The sequence below is a fragment of the Schistocerca nitens genome, chromosome 2, assembly GCF_023898315.1.
Source record: "Schistocerca nitens isolate TAMUIC-IGC-003100 chromosome 2, iqSchNite1.1, whole genome shotgun sequence".
NCBI classification, from domain to species: Eukaryota; Metazoa; Arthropoda; class Insecta; order Orthoptera; family Acrididae; genus Schistocerca; species Schistocerca nitens.
This window is the reverse complement of record NC_064615.1, coordinates 871,629,492-871,652,815: the sequence shown is the minus strand read 5'-3', so window position 1 is coordinate 871,652,815 and position 23,324 is coordinate 871,629,492. Positions and strand designations below refer to the sequence as shown.

The 23,324-nt window shown below is 39.8% G+C and overlaps 1 protein-coding gene and 1 pseudogene across 1 annotated transcript in view; one reads left to right on the top strand and one right to left on the bottom strand.

Annotated features, from left to right (window-relative positions):
• Window positions 1-23,324, bottom strand: part of LOC126237152 (uncharacterized) — a 235,017-nt gene that overhangs the window by 29,810 nt on the left and 181,883 nt on the right. The window contains exon 9 of the mRNA XM_049946997.1: window positions 6,579-6,797. Within this exon, the coding sequence (XP_049802954.1) occupies window positions 6,579-6,797 (219 nt within the window). The remainder of the gene's footprint in view (window positions 1-6,578; window positions 6,798-23,324) is intronic.
• On the top strand, window positions 21,700-21,817 carry LOC126237841 (5S ribosomal RNA; annotated as a pseudogene).

The window sequence follows — 23,324 nt, the reverse complement described above, 5'->3', positions numbered from 1 at the left end:
TTCTTTTGTCCAAAGAGGAAATCGAAGAATTCCATGAGCAGGAAAAAGAAGAATGGTCCAAACAAACTACTCCTGTTAATGGATTTCAGAAGACACATTTTTTGACTCAGACTGATGGGTGATCTCATATTGCATGCACTTTAAAGAGCAAGAAAGAAGAAATTTCATTTGTTCAGCTAACACCTCAGAAACAACAGGATAATATTCAGATTCACAGCCTGAGAAGGGGGATGTTTGTGGTGTGTGTGTGTATGACTGTGACTGGTGGATTGCTGAGGTTATAACACCAGTTATGAGTTAAACGAAATTGTAGTGAACTTTATGCTACCACATGGACCAGCTGCTGGATATAGGTTTCTGGCTGAAGGACAGAAACAACATCATCAGTGCTCACTTCCTGTTCATAATGTTTTGAAGATTGTGTTCCAGTTCCTATTGGTTCAACAGGAAGGCATCACTCTACATGAAAGGAAGATAATGAAGCAGTGGAACAAATTTTTAGTTCACTAACTGGCTAATTTCAGTACAAAACAGAGTGCACAGAAGTTTTATAAATTGAAAACTTTAAGTCTTTGGACCTTTCATATACATTTTGGAACCATTTAAAATGCTTAAAAAATGAGTTTCTTACTCATCTTGCAAAACTAAAATTATGTTAAGTAAGTCTAGGTTTTGATTTTCGTTAGCCTGTTATGTGATAATGTGGTAATAAAACAGTTTTTATGTATGGCAAAAATTTCAGTTGTTTATAAAATCTGTTTAACCTAAAAGTGGAAGCCCTCCTTTCCAGGTAATGTAGAATTATAGGTTGCCAATCAGTAGAAAAAAAAAAAATCAAAATTTTATGGATTGGCATTTTTGAAAAAAATTTTTTTTCCATACATTATAAAAAAATTCAGAACGCTATAGTAAAAGAACTTCGACAGGCAAGTCCAAATGTAGGATTTCTTTGTAATCATAAAGCAACTATCTTTCAAATAAAAATACCCCCAAAAATCTAGAACTGTTCCAGAGATACAGCATTTTAAAATTTTTTCCAAAATTCGCATCTTCAAAATGGTATGGGCAGTCATCTTTGGAGGGCTATATCTCGGAACAGAAATTATTTTAGAGAAAACAAAAAGATACGTGTTCCTTACTTAGTCCTTCATTTTAACATATGCTAAATTCAATAACATCCGAGACTATGAAGGTACGATTTTTTTCCTAGCCTGCCTGACTAGATGTGTACTATGCCTATACAAACGAAAAATTTAAGAAAAACAACAGTAAAAAACACAGAAGTTCATTGTGGCAATCAAAGAGTAGTCAAAAGCCATAAAATAAAAGGAAGGCAAATGTAGCTAAGTGAACATTTTAAAAACTGACAATATTGAGTGATGATCAACTGATTGTTGAAAAGCAGTTCTTTTATGGTATGTGAATGTTTAACTGCTTTAATTTCTTCAAGGAAACTTAGCTTTTTGTCTTTATGAGTGTAGTGTAAGATCCACAGATTGTCAAGTGTAATAGGTTAATGCCCATCAATCTTGAGGTGCTCAGCAAAAGCAAACTGCCATTGGACCTGAGCTATCCTTGTTAGTAAATGTTCATAAAACCTAGTTCTGAATATTCTACTGGTTTGTTCATATGAGTCATTTGACCATCATTACATCCTAATTTATAGACACCAGGACACACATGTTCCCCCATGTCTGAGAAAGACATTCCCAAGATGGCAATAATTACACCTTTTGGCAATAATTACACCTTTTGGTTTATGTGAAAGACCTTTGATCTCAGGAATTCTGCACAAACCTGGCAGAAATTCACTGATTCTGTACTATGAGGATTGCCACATTTCTTCATTTACATTGATGGTATCCTCATCTTTTCAGAAATGCCAGTATTACACCAGCAGCACCTTACTCAGGTTTTTGAACATCTTGCTACTTATGGCATCATCCTAAACATGTCAAAGGACATGTTTGGACAACTGGAGGTGACTTTCTTGTAAGACATCACATTTCATTAGAAGGCTCTTGCCCACTACTGAAGAAAGCTGAGGCCATGTTAAACATCCCATGATCAGCTACAGCAAAAGAGTTGTGCAGATTCCTTCACATGCTCAATTTTTATTGATGCCATCCACAACATGCCGCTGAAGTTCAGGAACAACTTACAGCTGTGCTGTCAGGTCCCAGGCTGAAGGGCAAAGCATTACTGCAAAGGACCCCAACAATGAGAAACACATCTGAGGAAGCCAAGAAGACTCTTGCCGATGCTGCACTCCTTGCACACACTACCACATATGTGCCCCTGGCATTAGTTGTAGACGCCAGTCAAATAGAAATAGGAGCAGCACTTCAGCAAGATGTCAGTGACAAATGGCAACCTCTTGCCTTCTTTATGCATAAACTGGCACCACCACAGCAAAGATAGAGTGTATATAATTGTGAGCTGTTAACCATGTATGCAACAGTAAGGGACTTCCACACCCAATTGGAAGCAAGAACCTTCACCATGTACAGGGTGTTACAAAAAGGTACGGCCAAACTTTCAGGAAACATTCCTCACACACAAAGAAAGAAAATATGTTATGTGGACATGTGTCCGGAAACGCTTACTTTCCATGTTAGAGCTCCTTTTATTACTTCTCTTCAAATCACATTAATCGTGGAATGGAAACACACAGCAACAGAATGTACCAGCGTGACTTCAAACACTTTGTTAAAGGAAATGTTCAAAATGTCCTCCGTTAGTGAGGATACATGCATCCACCCTCCATCGCATGGAATCCCTGATGCACTGATGCAGCCCTGGAGAATGGCGTACTGTATCGCAGCCGTCCACAATACCAGCACGAAGAGTCTCTACATTTGGTACCGGGGTTGCGTAGACAAGAGCTTTCAAATGCCCCCATAAATGAAAGTCAAGAGGGTTGAGGTCAGGAGAGCGTGGAGGTCATGGAATTGGTCCGCCTCTACCAATCCATCGGTCACCGAATCTGTTGTTGAGAAGCGTACGAACACTTTGACTGAAATGTGCAGGAACTCCATCGCGCATGAACCACATGTTGTGTTGTACTTGTAAAGGCACATGTTCCAGCAGCACAGGTAGAGTATCCCGTATCAAATCATGGCGGTGAATCGAGGAAGTACAGTACATATTGACGAAACTAAAATGAGCTCTAACATGGAAATTAAGCGTTTCCGGACACATGTCCACATAACATCTTTTCTTTATTTGTGTGTGAGGAATGTTTCCTGAAAGTTTGGCCGTACCTTTTTGTAACACCCTGTATACTAATCAGAAGCTGCTCACATATGCCTTCTGGCAAAACAATGACAAGTGTTCACCAAGGCAATTTAGCCAGCTGGAATACGTAACACAATTCTTGACCAACATGCAATATGTCACAGGCCTCAATAATGTGGTGGCTGACTCCTTGAACAGGTTAATGCAGTCACAGAGACTGTTGATCTTTCACACCTATGCGACGTTCAACATACCAATCAGGAGCTCTGTAAGCTTCTGCATGTTTCATAGACTGGCCTGCAGCTCAAACTTGTCACTGTACCTGAAGCAAACAAGAGACTACTGTGAGACTTCTGTGGGAAGGAACCACCCATATGTGCCAGCGGGACAACACAAATTGATTCTCCATGGCCTACACGGCCTCTGCCACCCAGGCATCAGAGCATCGATGAAACTCATTGCCTCCTGTTATGTTTGGCCAGGTATCCAAATGGACTGACAGCAGTGGGCCTGCTCTCACATAGCATGCCAATGAAGCAAGGTTGTTACACGTCACATGCATGTGCCCTTTGGCAACTTGGTGGAGGTCACTGAGAGATTTGCGCACATTCAGTTGGACGCTGTGGGACCCCTGCCACCATAAGAAGGACAGTGATACCTATTAACAATTACTGATAAACTCACGCATGGGCCTGAAGCAATCTTGGTTAATAAACCTCTGCTGAGACACTGGCAGCAGCATTTATGGCACAATGAGTTGCACAATTTGATTGTCCACTACACATAATAAGTGATAGAGGACAATAGTTTGAATCTGAACTTTTGGAGCAGGCAGGCAAATTATGTGATGCAAGACAGCATCTGACCACAAGCTAGCACCCAATGAGCAATGGGATGGTGGAGCACTGGCACTGATCCTTCAAAGCAGCACTCATGTGCTAGGATATGAATTGGACCACAACCTTACCCTTTGTACTTCTCGGCCTATGAACAATACACAAGCCAGAACTGGGTGCATCACCGGTGGAGCTTGGTTATGGAGAGACATTTTGTCTATCAGGGGAAATTGTTGAGCCAAGAGCATTGTCAGGAGACCTTTTCCATCAACCAGAATTAATAACTCGACTCAGAGAATGCGACCTCAACCAGCATCACACCATGAGTCACGTCCTCTATTTGTGCATGAAGAATTAACAGACAGCACTCACGTCATACTTCGACAAGATGGAGTTGAAGCACATCTCGCACTGCCATATACCAGACCTCATCACGTACCTCCCTCTACAGCTAAAACAATGGACATCCTTCTAAAGAACAAATGTAGTGCCATCTCCATTGATAGTGTCAAGCCCGTGTTTGTGTTTGATGACTCTTTTGACACAGCTGTGCCTTCTACAACCAGCCAACCACCTTCCTTGTCTTCTACGATCAAACCACGATCTGATGAACCACCAGTGCCTCAGCTGTCTCGCCACATGTGGTCGGGCCAGCACATCAATTTTTCATCTAGATTTCTTGACAGTATCGGGGCTGATGGAGGCAGACTATGCCCTGCTTCTGTGCAGGGGGCTGATGTGGTGATGGTGGAGATCACATGTTCCGCAGTGCGATCAGCTGATCACCAAATTACGTCAAAGAAGTTGTCATGCTCACTGCCTGGGGTACTGATGTGTGTGCTTATTCCATGCCTAAGAAGAGAGACTATTGAACTTTTTTATACTATTATTCCATTGTTATCTGTGTTAGTGACAAGGTTACTTATCCTTTCCTTATCGGTTCCAATAACTGTTCCTGTTCTCAACGTAACGACTTTCTTTTATGTAGTTGAGAGTGGAGAGTTTTTTAAACATGGAAGAAAGAATAATGTGCCCATTTGCTGCATGCTATATACCCACCATGGCATCTTGTAGCCCTACAAGATAAGCTTCAGGTATTATTCCATTGATATTTAAGCAGTATAATGCTCCTCCTTTTATGCTCCAGTTGTTTACAGTGCTGGAGAAGTGCAGAGCAAACCTGTTCATTGCTCAAATTAGGTTTGCATCTTCACTTTTACTAAGAAATGAGTTGTAGTAGCAGTGAAGCAGGAAGCATTGGAAGCATACAGATCAATCCTATGTATTGTTCTGTCCCATTTCACAGAACAAATATTTGTTCAATGCAGGATTTTCCATTTTGGAAGCCAGCCTGTTCTTCTCATAGCCAAAAGTCTGCTGCTTCTTATATCCTTTTAAGAATGACAAGGCAAAATACCTTGTCTGACACTGAGAGAAGCATGATACCTCTCCAGTTTGTACATTTGGTTATATTTCCTTTCCTTGGTAGTTTAACAATGATACCATGTCTCCAGTCTTCTGAAACTTCCCTTGTTCACCAACACATATTGCTCAGCTTAGTAAAAAGGTGATGAATTAAGTCCGGATATCAATGTTTCAGAATTTTGGTTGAGATTTCATCCAAACCAGGCGACTTAATTATTTTAAGTGCTATGATTGCTGTGCCTGTTGCTGCTTTTGCGATATGACCTGTTTTTATGATAGCTTTTGTGTTTTTGGCTCTCTTGTTGTAAGCATTGTGTGGGTTGAGCAGGTTTAAGGTTTCTTTAAAGTACATCAGGTAACTTGTTCATCTCTTTTTGTGAGCAAAAGTTTACCATTTTTATCCTTCATGAGGCCTTAAGAAAAACTAGTTCTCAAACAACACGGTATAATTTCATAGTGTCATTTTGAGAGACAGCATTGTGCAGCTCTCTGCTAGAACTGTTGTACTCTGTATTTCAAGTGAGCAGGTTCCAAAATGTGCTTCACTCATCATTTAAATGTAAAAATCAGCATAAATGTGCACTTTTACTGCATATGTGGATTTTAGCTACTGATGAGCATCAAAGGAGTGCTACATATGTAGACATCTAAAATACCACAAGGTGCAGTTTAGATGTGTACATTTTTACTTGGAACAAACCTGTTTGTAATTTTATTTTTGGCAAACCTGTGTGGAATGCACATCATACTCTCCACTAAGATGTTAACATGGGATAAGTAATAAATACACAATGGAACATGATATACAACCAAAAAAGTTTTCAAAGATTTGAAGAAGATAGTCTTATCTGTTGAAATCAGTCAATAAAAACAATTTTGAACACAATCTTGGATATAAAAATTTCTTTAGAGAAAATAGATGAAAGCTGATTGAAATAAATTTTTTTTTCATAAAAGATGAGTAGAAATGGAATGCTACATTCTTTAACCAACAATTTGTAGTGTTTAACATTGACATCTAAAAGGCATTAGCATAATCATACCTTCTTTCATAAGGGAAAAAATGGATACTGTACTCACTTGTATCTACAAGCACTATTTCCACAAGGTCACCCAAATCAAATTCGATAACATATGGGCAGTTACAGAATTCATCATAACAGTCACTACTCTCAGCTTGTATATTTGGGCAGAACATTTCAGAAGATATCAAGTTTCTCTGCGTCAGCAAAGGTACTGATGGATATTTGAATGTAACGTTGTTTACTTGAGGATATGGGCCTGGTATCTCCAATGAATCTGTAAAATTAAGTAATATAAATAATGGCAATTCCATGGCACAAAATATACATTTACATAATACATCCACAGTTTAATGAGGTGGATTTAAGTTGCTCAATAGTCAACAGAAGCATAGTACCTTATGCCCACAAGAGTAAAATAGGTAACAGTGAGTAAGTTTCATAATGGATTTGAAGTTTTAGGCAACCAAAGCACAAAAAGTAGAATTATTGTTACCTCAAAATTAAATAATAAGTATAATGTTACATTATTTATATTTTGATTAATAACAATATAATAATTTCAGTATTAAATATGAAAACATGTATATTCCAGTTGGTTGATCCAGCTTCCCCAGTCAGTGACGTAAAGCAAAATAATTTCTTAATATGTGATCCACTGTTCAGTTTCCCTCAGATATTTTGTAAATCCTGTCTCTGTTTATCAGATTAGTACACTGTCATTCATTGATTGTTAGCATGGTGCTCCTGTGAGAGAGATACCAGAGCATGTTTTTAATGCTTATAAATTAAAAGATCAATGTAGAACAATAATGGGAATTCCTGGAAATATTTGAAAGAGGGTGTTGCCGCAAGTGCAGGGAGTTGTAGCACAGCACTACGTAGTGTGGTGGGAATATTAAGGAATAAGGAATGGACAATGGGTTCTAGATAAGTAAAAAGAGACCAAAGGTAAAAGGGTATGGGAGGAAGAGACCCAAAATATTGAAAAAGGAGGTGTCGCTGCAAGAGCAGGGAAATGTAGCGCAGCCCTGTTTAGTGTGTTGGACCATTACAACAGCTGATATTCAAATTGCACAAGGATCAATGTAGATTGTAATGATCCTGATCCATTTGAGAAGTGAAGAATATTTTTCTTAATTTTGTATGTATGATGAACGATTGCACCATATGGTGATACTATGGCTAATCTTTGTTGTGACAGTGGAAAGCCAAAGAGGGAAAACATTTTGAGGAAGCCCAATGATTGGTGCAAGTGGTGAATAGGGGAACTCAAGCTTTAGAAGTCAAGTTCACAGAAATTACAAAAAGGGTATGAAAGAATCAAACCAAAAAGACATTTAGAAAGATATGGTAAAATTAGCCCAAATAAGTGTTTGTAAAGAGATTTCAACAGCACAGAACAAAATCTATAGGAGGAAAGCTACAGAATAGAGACAGGGCCACAGAATTCAACAGCCAAAAGACAGGTGCCATGTGATGTCGTTAATGCAAGCAGTTACATGCTCAACAGAGAGATGAGGATGGCACACAGTGAGGGTCAGACATGCATAAATTGGCACTGGTGTTTAGACTTTGGTAAATTCTACCGAATACCAAAGAACAAAGTGATACATCTGCAATAATTCTTGGAAATGTTGGCAACAATCTTTCTTAAACCTGTGACAAATTGCTATGCCGTGAAGCATGAATGACAAGCAACGAGTTGGGACTGTGTATGCTGATGCAGAGTGGCAAAATTGAAAATGATGAGTATCCTGATCAAGAACAATTTTGAGTGATTTCAACATTGACTGTGGTTAGTACTCCAACTGTGATTAATAGCAAATATTCATGAAAACACGTGCACTGGAAACAATACGGAGCTTGCCACATTATGTCTGTCATTCAACAGAGATTGGTTCTGTATTGACGGTAAACAGTACCAAGCCAGCTTGCTCCATCATGTAATTTGATCTCTGTTCTGTATTGATGGTAAACTGTATCAAGAAATCAGTATAATTGATTCAAGATGTTTAAACTGTGTTTTTGTTGCCATAAACGTTTGTCCAGTGTTGTTCAAGAATATTCAAAGGTTTTTCAATCCCCAAAACTGCTAAGAGCCCTTTCTAATACACAGATCAACAATGAAAGCTACAAATTCTGAGTGATGCCAACTGCTGTCACTGTCAACACAGTGTGATGCTGACTGTGATATCTTCAAGCTGCGATTACCCACTAAATGAATGTCCAGTGCCAGTGAGACTATACTGAGAACATTAGCTTCTGGAGGAGGAATAGTAAAAACTAATTAACTTAACATTCACAACTGCAGGTAGTTTAACAAACCAGTAGTCACTGAACTTCATACAGTGTCTAATACAAAAGCCATCTCTAATACCGCTACTTTTGAAAGCCCTTGACAACTGTGTCATCCTGGAGTTTGTTTTAACATAAGCATTGTAATATAGTTGTGCACCTATGGGCCCAAACTCTCTGAGCTTGGGAATTGAAATTTTGGCATTGGGAATGCTAAGGTGAATGCAGACACAAAGTAGAGCATGGTGACAGTGCTGTTTGACTACTGGAGTTACTAACATTTTGATGGTCAAAATATCCCCGAGAGTTCGCTGGACTCACACATGATGTGTGTATTGGAGAGTGGAGTTAGGTAAGGGCTCATGGAGAAGGAAAATAAAATTGGAGCCATAAACACTCAGGCAAGAGATATACCCACAACAGGGACTGGCCTGGGCAAGGGTGACCACACTGATGGAACAAACACAGAGTCATATATTCATGCAAAAAAGAATCAAAACAAGTGACAACATATCAATTACTTGATTGATTCATTTCATAGCATTTTCTAGTTAGTTCAATTTGATGCATTGCAGATTATGTGATCTGACAGGACAAAACGTTTGTCTCTTGCTCATCTTGGTTTTCACTGAATGAAGTATGATACACAAGGAATAATTAGTGTAAGCCACAGGAGGTGTTACAAGTAACGACTTATGCAGCACGAGGGTCTAGTAGTTAGACGGCTTATGTGCATCAACATTTTCAGATTAAAACATATCTATAGATAGGAGGTCAATATAAATACTAAACAGCAGAAATCTATTGATCATAGGGCTGTAAGTGAAGAACAAGGGGCAGACGATTCAGTACAAACAAAAGACGAATCTACAGGGTGGAGAAAAGTCGTGTCACAAAATTTTAACCCTGGATAGCTGATGCCATTAGGAACCAAAATTACCAATGTTTTGTAGGTTGACAAAGCACCATTTTTAAACTATGGAAACTTTGCACCACACGCTCCAGTTGCCTGTGGGATTGCCCTGTTACCATTTGTTGGCTGACGGGCAGCGCTATGGTTGTCGGTTCACACATACAAATGTCCCTCACCCCACCACAGCCCCAATGTGCTACGAACACATGTCGAATAGGTTTTGCTGTTAGTCACCAGCTCACATAAGAGGTATTCACGTGTAAGCTTTGCTTAGGAGCACACACACATCACCTGCAATTTAGTCATACAGTAAGCATGGCTGTGCAGTATTCATTTGAAGAACATTGAGATATGGTTTTTGTTTATGGACTAGCCAATGGTAATGCTCATGAAGCTCGAGGGTTGTAAGAGGAATGGTACCCAGCAAGACACCACCCACACCCATAAACATTTACAGTAACTGAACCCAAAACTTGGTGAAACAGTCTTGTTAGTGGGTTATCATGGGGATGCTGGAAGACCTCGAGCATGACGGGATGCTGCATATGAAGAGGGTGTTCTTGAGCGTTTGAAGGAAGCACCTACGACAAGTACTTGAGCGGTTGGACATGACATGTGGGTCACTCATCGGTTAGTCTGGGAGGCTTTGGGGAATGAAGGCCAGCATCCATTTAGTTTCCACCCTGTCCAAGACCTAAATCATGTGGCGGATATGAGTACAGGCTAGGGTTTTGCCTGTGGTTTTTACGACATGTTGCATGAAATCCTGACTTCTCCGCCTTTGCATTGTTTACTGACAAGTGCACCTTCCACCAAGATGACCTTTACAATGCTTGAAACGTTCATTACTGGGCAAGGGGAAATCCTCACATTACTCTACCCGGCTTGCTGTAAGATGTTCCCCTGGACATATGGCTATGCATGTGGTTGCAGCATGATGGGGCGCCTGCACATAGCAGTCAAGCTGCACGCGGATATTTAAATGAACTCTTCGACAGCTGGGTAATTGGCAGAGGTGCTCATAGGACATGGCGCCCGTGATCACCAGACCTCATGCCGCCGGACTTTTTCCTGTGCGGACTCTTTAAGGTTCTAGTTCACCTATCTGCATGCAAACCACCCAGAAATGAAGATGAACTAATGGATCACATTCAGCATGCCACCAGTCACATCAGGGCAATGCCAGGAATCTTTCAAAGAGTTCTGCAAAACACTGTTTGACATCACAAAGCTTGTGTCATGTCAGAGGGTTGCAAGTTCAAGCACCTGCTTTAAGTAAAAATGTCCTAGTTATAAAAAAAGGCCCTTTTCAGGGCTGACACAATTTGTAAAAGACTAACAGCTGTTGATGGGTTTGTTCCCGGTACATCTTATCATGAAACTACAATGGATGTGTCGGGACCCCAGCGGATTCGCCTCCAGACCCCCAGAGTGGAAGACTGGCGTGCTACCAGTGAGTGTGCTGGCCGCCTAGGATACATCGTGATCCCTGGCAGGCAAAGCATTCACAGTCATGCATTATCCAGAGCATCCAGCAACAGGGCAATCCCGCAGCCAATCAGAGCGCATGTTGCAGCCAATCGGAGCACATGGTGGCTAGTTTCAGTCTCAGGCAACTGAAACAAGTAGCAGTGGCAGTGTGGTTGCCTGAGCCTGCAGTCGTGTGTGAGTTGCGTTTGCATAAGTGTGTGTTTGTGTTTGTGTGGCTATTGTTGACAAAGGCCATTGGCCGAAATCTTTAAGTGCGAAAATCCTTTTGTTGTGTCTATCTGCGACTCAGCATCTTTGCTATATGGTGAGTTGCAACTTTCCTTCTCATGATATTGTTATATTACATCTTGGATTTTCCATTGTTCAATGTTAGTAATTTTGGTTCCTACTAGCATCAGCTATCCAGGGTTAAAATTTTGTGACTCAATTTTTCTCCACTCTGTGTACTAGGATACAAAGACAATTCATTTTTTAACACTGTTACCAAAAACCTCAAAAAGTTCTTATGTATCTACCATATACAGTGGCTATGCTTCTCCAAAAATTTCAAAAGTTCTTGACACATTTACATCAAATTTTTACATGACACTCTAATAAAATTTCAGATGAACACAGGCTACAATTTTTGCCGTGCACAGTTTTTTATTATGCTGTGCTGTAAAAATACATGGTTTCATCTTTTTTCCCACAGTCAATTTTAACTACAAAAGCAGCATCATTGAACATTAGACATATTTTTGTCCAGTACATATTTTTCTTTTTATATACAATTTTAAACATAAATTGTACACACAATGTGCTGTTTTGTTGTCTTCTTTTCATAATCTGCTTCAATAGGAGAGAGAAAAGTTGTATTTATGGCTTATTGGTTTACATCTAGAATACTGAATCTAAATCATCAGAAAATTTGTAATCCTACCAATTCACAGGTTACAACTATGCGATATAATATCATTGAAGCTACTATCCCCACAGATGAAGAAGCAAGGGAGGTCTTTTATATCCCATATACAATTTACCCATTGATTTTAAGTGACTTGAATTCCAAATCAAGTGCATCTTTGCTATAACAATAAACAAAGCTCACAGTCAGAGAGAGAGGAGGAGATGAAATGGACAGAGAGAGAGGGAAAAGGAGATAAGGATATACAGGGTGAGTCACCTAACATTACCACAGGATATATTTCGTAAACCACATCAAATACTGACGAATCGATTCCACAGACCGAACGTGAGGAGAGGGGCTAGTGTAATTGGTTAATACAAACCATAAAAAAATGCACGGAAGTATGTTTTTTAACACAAACCTACGTTTTTTTAAATGGAACCCCATTAGTTTTGTTAGCACATCTGAACATATAAACAAATCCGTAACCAGTGCCATTTGTTGCATTGTAAAATGTTAATTACATCCAGAAATATTGTAACCTAAAGTTGACGCTTGAGTACCACTCCTCCGCTGTTTGATCATGTGAATCGGAGAGCACTGAATTACGTAGGGATCCAAAGGGAATGGTGATGGACCTTAGGTACAGAAGAGACTGGAACAGCACATTACATCCACATGCTAACACCTTTTTATTGGTCTTTTTCACTGACGCACATGTACATTGCCATGAGGGGTGAGGTACACGTTCGACGGGCGTTTCATAGGACGTGGAGGACGCATAAATTGGCCAGCCCGTTCTCCTGATCTTACACTTCCGGACTGCTTTCTGTGGGGTACGTTAAAGGAGAATGTGTACCATGATGTGCCTACAACCCCAGAGGATATGAAACAACGTATTGTGGCAGCCTGCGGCGACATTACACCAGATGTACTGCGGCGTGTACGACATTCATTACGCCAGAGATTGCAATTGTGTGCAGCAAATGATGGCCACCACATTGAACATCTATTGGCCTGACATGTCGGGACACACTCTATTCCACTCCGTAATTGAAAACGGAAACCACGTGTGTACGTGTACCTCACCCCTCATGGTAATGTACATGTGCGTCAGTGAAAAAGACCAATAAAAAGGAGTTAGCATGTGGACGTAATGTGCTGTTCCAGTCTCTTCTGTACCTAAGTTCCATCACCGTTCCCTTTGGATCCCTACGTAATTCGGTGCTCTCCGATACATACGATCGAACAGCGGAGGAGTGGTACTCAAGCGTCAACTTTAGGTTACAATATCTCCGGATGTAATTAACATTTTACAATGCAACAAACGGCACTGATTACGTATTTGTTTATATGTTCAGATGTGCTAACAAAACTAACGGGGTTCCATTTAAAAAAAGGTAGGTTTGTGATAAAAAACATACTTCCGTGCATTTTTTTATGGTTTGTATTAACCAATTACACTAGCCCCTCTCCTCACATTCGGTCTGTGGAATCGATTCGTCAGTATTTGATGTGGTTTACGAAATATATCCAGCGGTAACGTTAGGTGACTCACCCATTATATACAATTCCCAATTCCCACACATATTTATCAGATGTGAAATGTTGATGGGTTTGCTAGTAGGATTATATGGATGAAAGCCAGGGGGAAATAGCAGGAGAATCTGGCAAAACAAAAAAGAAACTAGATGAGGGAAGAAAATTTTAGTATGCTAACCCAAGAAGGAAGGTAAGTAGAAAAACAGGCATGTTGACGTTATTTCAATGCTTTACACAGCTGAAATCAGAAATAAGTCCATAGACATGATACTCAGATTCTCTGAGATCACAAATGATAATCATTTCAGAATCTCTTAAATCAGAAATAGGTTTGTTGCAAGCAAGCTGAGAATCTTTGGCATCAAAACTGCAAATAAAGACAGAATCTTTGAAATTAGAAATGATGTTCTAAATACTGGCTTATATTCCCTGAAGAAGGACCCATGAGCCACGGCAAACAGATTTGGATTCAGAAATAATGTTAATTGTGAAGGAAATTGATCCTAATGTGGGGGAGACAGATTAATGTATCAGTTCATGTTTGTTGTTGTTGTGGTCTTCAGTCCTGAGACTGGTTTGATGCAGCTCTCCATGCTACTCTATCCTGTGCATGCTTCTTCATCTCCCAGTACCTACTGCAACCTACATCCTTCTGAATCTGCTTAGTGTATTGATCTCTTGGTCTCCCTCTACGATTTTTACCCTCCACGCTGCCCTCCAATGCTAAATCTGTGATCCCTTGATGCCTCAAAACATGTCCTACCAACCGATCCCTTCTTCTAGTCAAGTTGTGCCACAAACTTCTCTTCTCCCCAATCCTATTCAATACCTCCTCATTAGTTACGTGATCTACCCACCTTATCTTCAGCATTCTTCTGTAGCACCACATTTCGAAAACTTCTATTCTCTTCTTGTCCAAACTGGTTATCGTCCATGTTTCACTTCCATACATGGCTACACTCCATACAAATACTTTCAGAAACGACTTCCTGACACTTAAATCTATACTCGATGTTAACAAATTTCTCTTCTTCAGAAACGATTTCCTTGCCATTGCCAGTCTACATTTTATATCCTCTCTACTTCGACCATCATCAGTTATTTTACTCCCTAAATAGCAAAACTCCTTTACTACTTTAAGTGTCTCATTTCCTAATCTAATCCCCTCAGCATCACCCGATTTAATTTGACTACATTCCATTATCCTCGTTTTGCTTTTGTTGATGTTCATCTTATATCCTCCTTTCAAGACACTGTCCATTCCGTTCAACTGCTCTTCCAAGTCCTTTGCTGTCTCTGACAGAATTACAATGTCATCGGCGAACCTCAAAGTTTTTACTTCTTCTCCATGAATTTTAATACCTACTCCGAATTTTTCTTTTGTTTCATTTACTGCTTGCTCAATATACAGATTGAATAGCATCGGGGAGAGGCTACAACCCTGTCTCACTCCTTTCCCAACCACTGCTTCCCTTTCATGCCCCTCGACTCTTATAACTGCCATCTGGTTTCTGTACAAATTGTAAATAGCCTTTCGCTCCCTGTATTTTACCCCTGCTACCTTCAGAATTTGAAAGAGAGTATTCCAGTTAACGTTGTCAAAAGCTTCCTCTAAGTCTACAAATGCTAGAAACGTAGGTTTGCCTTTTCTTAATCTTTCTTCTAAGATAAGTCGTAAGGTTAGTATTGCCTCACGTGTTCCAACATTTCTACGGAATCCAAACTGATCTTCCCCGAGGTCCGCTTCTACCAGTTTTTCCATTCGTCTGTAAAGAATTCGCTTTAGTATTTTGCAGCCATGACTTATTAAACTGATAGTTCGATAATTTTCACATCTGTCAACACCTGCTTTCTTTGGGATTGGAATTATTATATTATTCTTGAAGTCTGAGGTTATTTCACCTGTCTCATACATCTTGCTCACCAGATGGAAGAGTTTTGTCAGGACTGGCTCTCTCAAGGCTGTCAGTAGTTCTACTGGAATGTTGTCTACTCCCGGGGCCTTGTTTCGACTCAGGTCTTTCAGTGCTCTGTCAAACTCTTCACGCAGTATCGTATCTCCCATTTCATCTTCATCTACATCCTCTTCCATTTCCATTATATTGTCCTCAAGAACATTGCCCTTGTATAGTCCCTCTATATACTCCTTCCACCTTTCTGCTTTCCCTCCTTTGCTTAGAACTGGGTTTTTCATCTGACCCCTTGATATTCATACAAGTGGTTCTCTTCTCTCCAAAGGTCTCTTTAATTTTCCTGTAGACAGTATCTATCTTACCCCTAGTGAGATAAGCCTCTACATCCTTACATTTGTCCTCTAGCCATCCCTGCTTAGCCATTTTGCACTTTCTGTCGATCTCATTTTTGAGACGTTTGTATTCCCTTTTGCCTGCTTCATTTACTGCATTTTTATATTTTCTCCTTTCATCAATTAAATTCAATATTTCTTCTGTTACCCAAGGATTTCTATTAGCCCTCGTCTTTTTACCTACTTGATCCTCTGCTGCCTTCACTACTTCATCCCTCAGAGCTACCCATTCTTCTTCTACTGTATTTCTTTCCCCCATTCCTGTCAATTGTTCCCTTATGCTCTCCCTGAAACTCTCTACAACCTCTGGTTCTTTCAGTTTATCCAGGTCCCATCTCCTTAAATTCCCACCTTTTTGCAGTTTCTTCAGTTTTAATCTACAGTTCGTAACCAATAGATTGTGGTCAGAGTCCACATCTGCCCCTGGAAATGTCTTACAATTTAAAATCTGGTTCCTAAATCTCTGTCTTACCATTATGTAATCTATCTGAAACCTGTCAGTATCTCCAGGCTTCTTCCAGGTATACAACCTTCTTTTATGATTCTTGAACCAAGTGTTAGCTATGATTAAGTTATGCTCTGCGCAAAATTCTACAAGGCGGCTTCCTCTTTCATTTCTTCCGCCCAATCCATATTCACCTACTACATTTCCTTCTCTCCCTTTTCCTACTACCTAATTCCAGTCACCCGTGACTATTAAATTTTCGTCTCCCTTCACTATCTGAATAATTTCTTTTATTTCATCATACATTTCTTCAATTTCTTCATCACCTGGTGAGCTAGGTGGCATATAAACTTGTACGACTGTAGTAGGAGTGGGCTTCATGTCTATCTTGGCCACAATAATGCGTTCACCATGCTGTTTGTAGTAGCTTACCTGCATTCCTATTTTTTTATTCATTATTAAACCTACTCCTGCATTACCCCTATTTGACTTTGTATTTATAACCCTGTATTCGCCTGACCAAAAGTCTTGTTCCTCCTGCCACCGAACTTCACTAATTCCCACTATATCTAACTTTAACCTATCCATTTCCCTTTTTAAATTTTCTAACCTACCTGCCCGATTAAGGGATCTGACATTCCACGCTCTGATCCGTAGAATGCCAGTTTTCTTTCTCCTGATAACGACGTCCTCTTGAGTAGTCCCCGCCCGGAGATCCGAATGGGGGACTATTTTACCTCCGGAATATTTTACCCAAGAGGACGCCATCATCATTTAATCATACAGTAAAGCTGCATGTCCTCGGGAAAAATTACGGCTGTAGTTTCCCCTTGCTTTCAGCCGTTCGCAGTACCAGCACAGCAAGGCCGTTTTGGTTAATGTTACAAGGCCAGATCAGTCAATCATCCAGACTGTTGCCCCTGCAACTACTGAAAAGGCTGCTGCCCCTCTTCAGGAACCACATGTTTGTCTGGCCTCTCAACAGATACCCCTCCGTTGTGGTTGCACCTACGGTACGGCCATCTGTATCGCTGAGGCACGCAAGCCTCCCCACCACCGGCAAGGTCCATGGTTCATGGGGGAAGATCAGTTCATTAGTAACTGAAATAAACAAAGTTAGAAAATGACTCTCCAGAGCAAGTGGTAGAAAAGGAACATGAATACTATGCCATAATAGTACAGGAAACTGGCAAGAACAGAATGAGATAGACAGTGATTATGACACTCGAAATGAGTCAGATGAGATAGAATCAGATGAGAATTCTAATGATGATTATGGGAAGAGTATAGCATTGCTGGGAATGCAGCAAATGAAGTACCAATATTAAACAGCAAAATGGGACATAGGTCATTAGTTAAAATGAGGAAGATAAGATTAATATCATTTATAAAAGGTAGGATATATTGGCGTATAACAAGACTTCAATAACAATATGGGGATAAAGAGTTCAAAATGGCTCTGAGCACTATGGGACTCAACTGCTGAGGTCATTAGTCCCCTAGAACTTAGAACTAGTTAAACCTAACTAACCTAAGGACATCACAAACATCCATGCCCGAGGCAGGATTCGAACCTGTGACCATAGCAGTCTTACGGTTCCAGACTGCAGCGCCTTTAACCGCACGGCCACTTCGGCCGGCAGATAAAGAGTCTTAGAGAATATTATCAAGAACAGAAACGTGCTAAATTAGTTGTTATGAAGGAAAGGATGCCACAAAGTAAAGAGTTAACAATGATGTTAGTGGCTGATCCCAATAAGCATAAAGGATGATGATGATGATGATGATATGATGAAGTTTGGTTTGTGGGGCACTCAATTGCGCAGTCATCAGCACTTGCACGAAGTCCCATGTTTTACACAATCCAATCTAGCCACTCTCAGAAATGATGATGACGATGATGGTGATGATAAAATGATGAGGACAACACAAACACCCAGTCCCCAGGCAGAGAAAATCCCCAACCCAGCCGGGAATCAAACCCGGGACACAATAATCCAGAGGCAGCAATGTTAGTCACTAAACCAAGAGCTGCCGATGAGTATAAAGGAAAACAGCTCTGTGAGTTCACTGCTTAAGTGAACATGTATGTGGTATACACGGCTTCCCAAGGAGATTGCAGTTTTATTTCATCTTGGTTATCTGAACAGCAAGCTCTTTTCTTTCACTGTAGAATCTATCTCTGAAAATGACATATGAACAACCGAGAGGAGAGTAACAGCAATCAAGAAAATCTAATGGGTCTTAACAGAAGGAAGAGAAGACAAAAAAGGTGGTTTGGTTAAAGAGCTAAACTTTGCAACATCTGGAATAGAAGAGGAAGAAGTTGAGACAGAAAGGGTAAGGTTTAATAGTTATGTTAGAAAATTGCTGCATAAACAAAGAAAGCTTCATCACAGTCAAGGGAAGTCAAAATCTAGCAGACAAGCAAAAGATAAACAAAACAAAAGTGAATGCAAGAAGAGCAATGATAGAAATAGAAGAGTACAGTTACCTTGAAAGTAAATTTTGTCAACTAATCTAACTAAAAACACTTAGAGGTTTTTGTTTTATGTAAAATCAGTAAGTGTTCACATTTTATATCCTCTCTACTTCGACTATCATCAGTTATTTTGCTCCCCAAATAGCAAAACTACTTTACTACTTTAAGTGTCTCATTTCCTAATCTAATTCCCTCAGCATCGCCCGAGTTAATTTGACTACATTCCATTATCCTCGTTTTGCTTTTGTTGATGTTCATCTTATATCCTCCCTTTAAGACACTGTCCATTCCGTTCAACTGCTCTTCCAAGTCCTTTGCTATCTCTGACAGAATTACAATGTCATCGGCGAACCTCAAAGTTTTTATTTCTTCTCCATGGATTTTAATACCTACTCCGAATTTTTCTTTTGTTGCCTTTACTGCTTGCTCAATATACAGATTGAATATCATCGGGGAGATGCTACAACCCTGCTTCACTCCCTTCCCAACCACTGCTTCCCTTTCATGTCCCTTGACTCTTATAACTGCCATCTGGTTTCTATACAAATTGTAAATAGCCTTTCGCTCCCTGTATTTTACCCCTGCCACCTTCAGAATTTGAAAGAGAGTATTCCAGTCAACATTGTCAAAAGCTTTCTCTAAGTCTATAAATGCTAGAAATGTAGATATGCCTTTCCTTAATCTAGCTTCTAAGATAAGTCATAGGGTCAGTGTTGCCTCACGTGTTCCAATATTTCTACGGAATCCAAACTGATCTTCGCTGAGGTCGGCTTCTACTAGTTTTTCCATTCATCTGTAAAGAATTCGCTTTAGTATTTTGCAGCCATGACTTATTAAACTGATAGTTCGATAATTTTCACATCTGTCAACACCTGCTTTCTTTGGGATTGGAATTATTATATTATTCTTGAAGTCTGAGGTTATTTCACCTGTCTCATACATCTTGCTCACCAGATGGAAGAGTTTTGTCAGGACTGGCTCTCTCAAGGCTGTCAGTAGTTCTACTGGAATGTTGTCTACTCCCGGGGCCTTGTTTCGACTCAGGTCTTTCAGTGCTCTGTCAAACTCTTCACGCAGTATCGTATCTCCCATTTCATCTTCATCTACATCCTCTTCCATTTCCATTATATTGTCCTCAAGAACATTGCCCTTGTATAGTCCCTCTATATACTCCTTCCACCTTTCTGCTTTCCCTCCTTTGCTTAGAACTGGGTTTTTCATCTGACCCCTTGATATTCATACAAGTGGTTCTCTTCTCTCCAAAGGTCTCTTTAATTTTCCTGTAGACAGTATCTATCTTACCCCTAGTGAGATAAGCCTCTACATCCTTACATTTGTCCTCTAGCCATCCCTGCTTAGCCATTTTGCACTTTCTGTCGATCTCATTTTTGAGACGTTTGTATTCCCTTTTGCCTGCTTCATTTACTGCATTTTTATATTTTCTCCTTTCATCAATTAAATTCAATATTTCTTCTGTTACCCAAGGATTTCTATTAGCCCTCGTCTTTTTACCTACTTGATCCTCTGCTGCCTTCACTACTTCATCCCTCAGAGCTACCCATTCTTCTTCTACTGTATTTCTTTCCCCCATTCCTGTCAATTGTTCCCTTATGCTCTCCCTGAAACTCTCTACAACCTCTGGTTCTTTCAGTTTATCCAGGTCCCATCTCCTTAAATTCCCACCTTTTTGCAGTTTCTTCAGTTTTAATCTACAGTTCGTAACCAATAGATTGTGGTCAGAGTCCACATCTGCCCCTGGAAATGTCTTACAATTTAAAATCTGGTTCCTAAATCTCTGTCTTACCATTATGTAATCTATCTGAAACCTGTCAGTATCTCCAGGCTTCTTCCAGGTATACAACCTTCTTTTATGATTCTTGAACCAAGTGTTAGCTATGATTAAGTTGTGCTCTGTGCAAAATTCTACCAGGTGGCTTCCTCTTTCACTTCTTACCCCCAATCCATATTCACCTACTACATTTCCTTCTCTCCCTTTTCCTACTACCTAATTCCAGTCACCCATGACTATTAAATTTTCGTCTCCCTTCACTATCTGAATAATTTCTTTTATTTCATCATACATTTCTTCAATTTCTTCATCACCTGGTGAGCTAGGTGGCATATAAACTTGTACGACTGTAGTAGGAGTGGGCTTCATGTCTATCTTGGCCACAATAATGCGTTCACCATGCTGTTTGTAGTAGCTTACCTGCATTCCTATTTTTTTATTCATTATTAAACCTACTCCTGCATTACCCCTATTTGACTTTGTATTTATAACCCTGTATTCGCCTGACCAAAAGTCTTGTTCCTCCTGCCACCGAACTTCACTAATTCCCACTATATCTAACTTTAACCTATCCATTTCCCTTTTTAAATTTTCTAACCTACCTGCCCGATTAAGGGATCTGACATTCCACGCTCTGATCCGTAGAATGCCAGTTTTCTTTCTCCTGATAACAACGTCCTCCTGAGTAGTCCCCGCCCGGAGATCCGAATGGGGGACTATTTTACCTCCGGAATATTTTACTCAAGAGGAAACCATCTTCATTAACCATACAGTAAAGCTGCATGCCCTCGGGAAAAATTACGGCTGTAGTTTCCCCTTGCTTTCAACCGTTTCTATTTTTTATTAGATGTAATTAATACCTAGGTTTTGTCAGTGCTTTTGTGTTTATAGTAAAAGCAGACCGTCAATAGCTTGTAGGTTTCATTAACACCCATCTTGATAGTTTTTCTTGGATCTAATCAATACCTGTTGTATTTTATGTCTACATTGTATTGAGTCTAATTAACATCAAGCTTTAGACATTTTTGGGCAATGGCCTTGCCACAGTGGATACACCGGTTCCCATCAGATCACCGAAGTTAAGCGCTGCCGGGTGTGGCTGACACTTAGATGGGTGACCATCCGGGCTGCCAAGCGCTGTTGCCGTTTTCTGGGTGCACTCAGACTCGTGATACCAATTGAGGAGCTACTCGACCGAATAGTAGTGGCTCCGGTCACAGAAAACCATTGTAATGACTGGGAGAGTGGTGTGCTGACTACACACCCCTCCTGCCTGCATCATTAGCTGAGGATGACATAGCGTTCAGATGGTTCCGATGGGCCACTTGTGGCCTGAAGATGGAGTGCTTTTAGACAATTTTGGGTTTAATTAATACCTGATTTTTTTTTCAAATAACTTGTATATGAAGTTTAAGTAATAATCAGAAATTAATAGTGTGATTTTAGGTGATCTGTCGATTTGTTGTTTCCATTTTTTTCACAATATTTCAATGACCAACCCAGCTATCTTCTTCAGGTGCTGCAAGTTTCACTGTTATGTATACTCACAGCATCTGTAAAAGACAGCTGGGTCAGTCAGTGAAGTATTGTACAGAAAATAGAAACAACTTGGCAGAACATCCAGAACCACACAATCAATCATGCCAAGGAAACTTGAGAGTTCAAGTAGTTAGAAAGTTCAAAATTTTGGAAGGACTTCTAAATCAAGAAGATTAGCATAAATGTATTATACTGTTGGAAACTGAGTTTTCTGAATATTACTTTGAGAGAGTGTCTTAAGGCACATAAGTAAGACAGTTTGATGGCTTAATGTTTATTGTTTTGTTGAAACCAGGAAGGACAGGTGTATAAATTAACCTAAATACATTACCTCTTGTTATTATGAGAAATAATTAAATGAAGAAATGTGGGGCCATATGCAACAATGATGCTTCATTTGAGAGGTAACAAAAATTCTTAATTTTATGTGAATGAGAAATGATTGCTCCATACGGTGGCATAGAGGCCAATCTTTGTTGTGGCTTCAGTGGAAAGCTCAAGTTGGACAACATTTTGAGGAATCCAATTGACTGGTAGAGATCAGTTCAAAATGTAAAAGTGAAGTTCACATAAATTATAAGAATGGCATAAGAAATCAAACCAAAATAGCAGTTATGAAGAGATGGTAAAATTAGATTACAAGTACAAAGTGCAAAGAAGGTTCTGGACAGTACAGATGAAAATCTATTGAAGAAAATGCATAGAAACAAGTAACAGCCACAGAATTGAATAGTCAAAAGCCAGGTGCCATATGATGTTGCAAACAGGAGTGGTGACATAGGTCTCAACACAGGCAATGACAGGACATTGTGAGTGTCATACATGTTGCCTCATGAGTGCAAAAACTAGTTCTGTAACATAATATTTAGTAAATTCTACTGAATACTGATGTATGAAGTAATACAAGTGCAGTAATTATTACAAGTGTACATAACAAACTTTCTTTAACTTGCAAAATCACTGTAAGCCACAAAGTATGGATGACAAACAGTAAATCAGCAATGAACACATTTGACATGGAGCAGTAAAAGTGAGAATAATTAATATCCTCACTGAGATCAATTTTGAGAGATTTCAACATTAACTGGGCTGGCATCGCAACTGTGGCCAATAG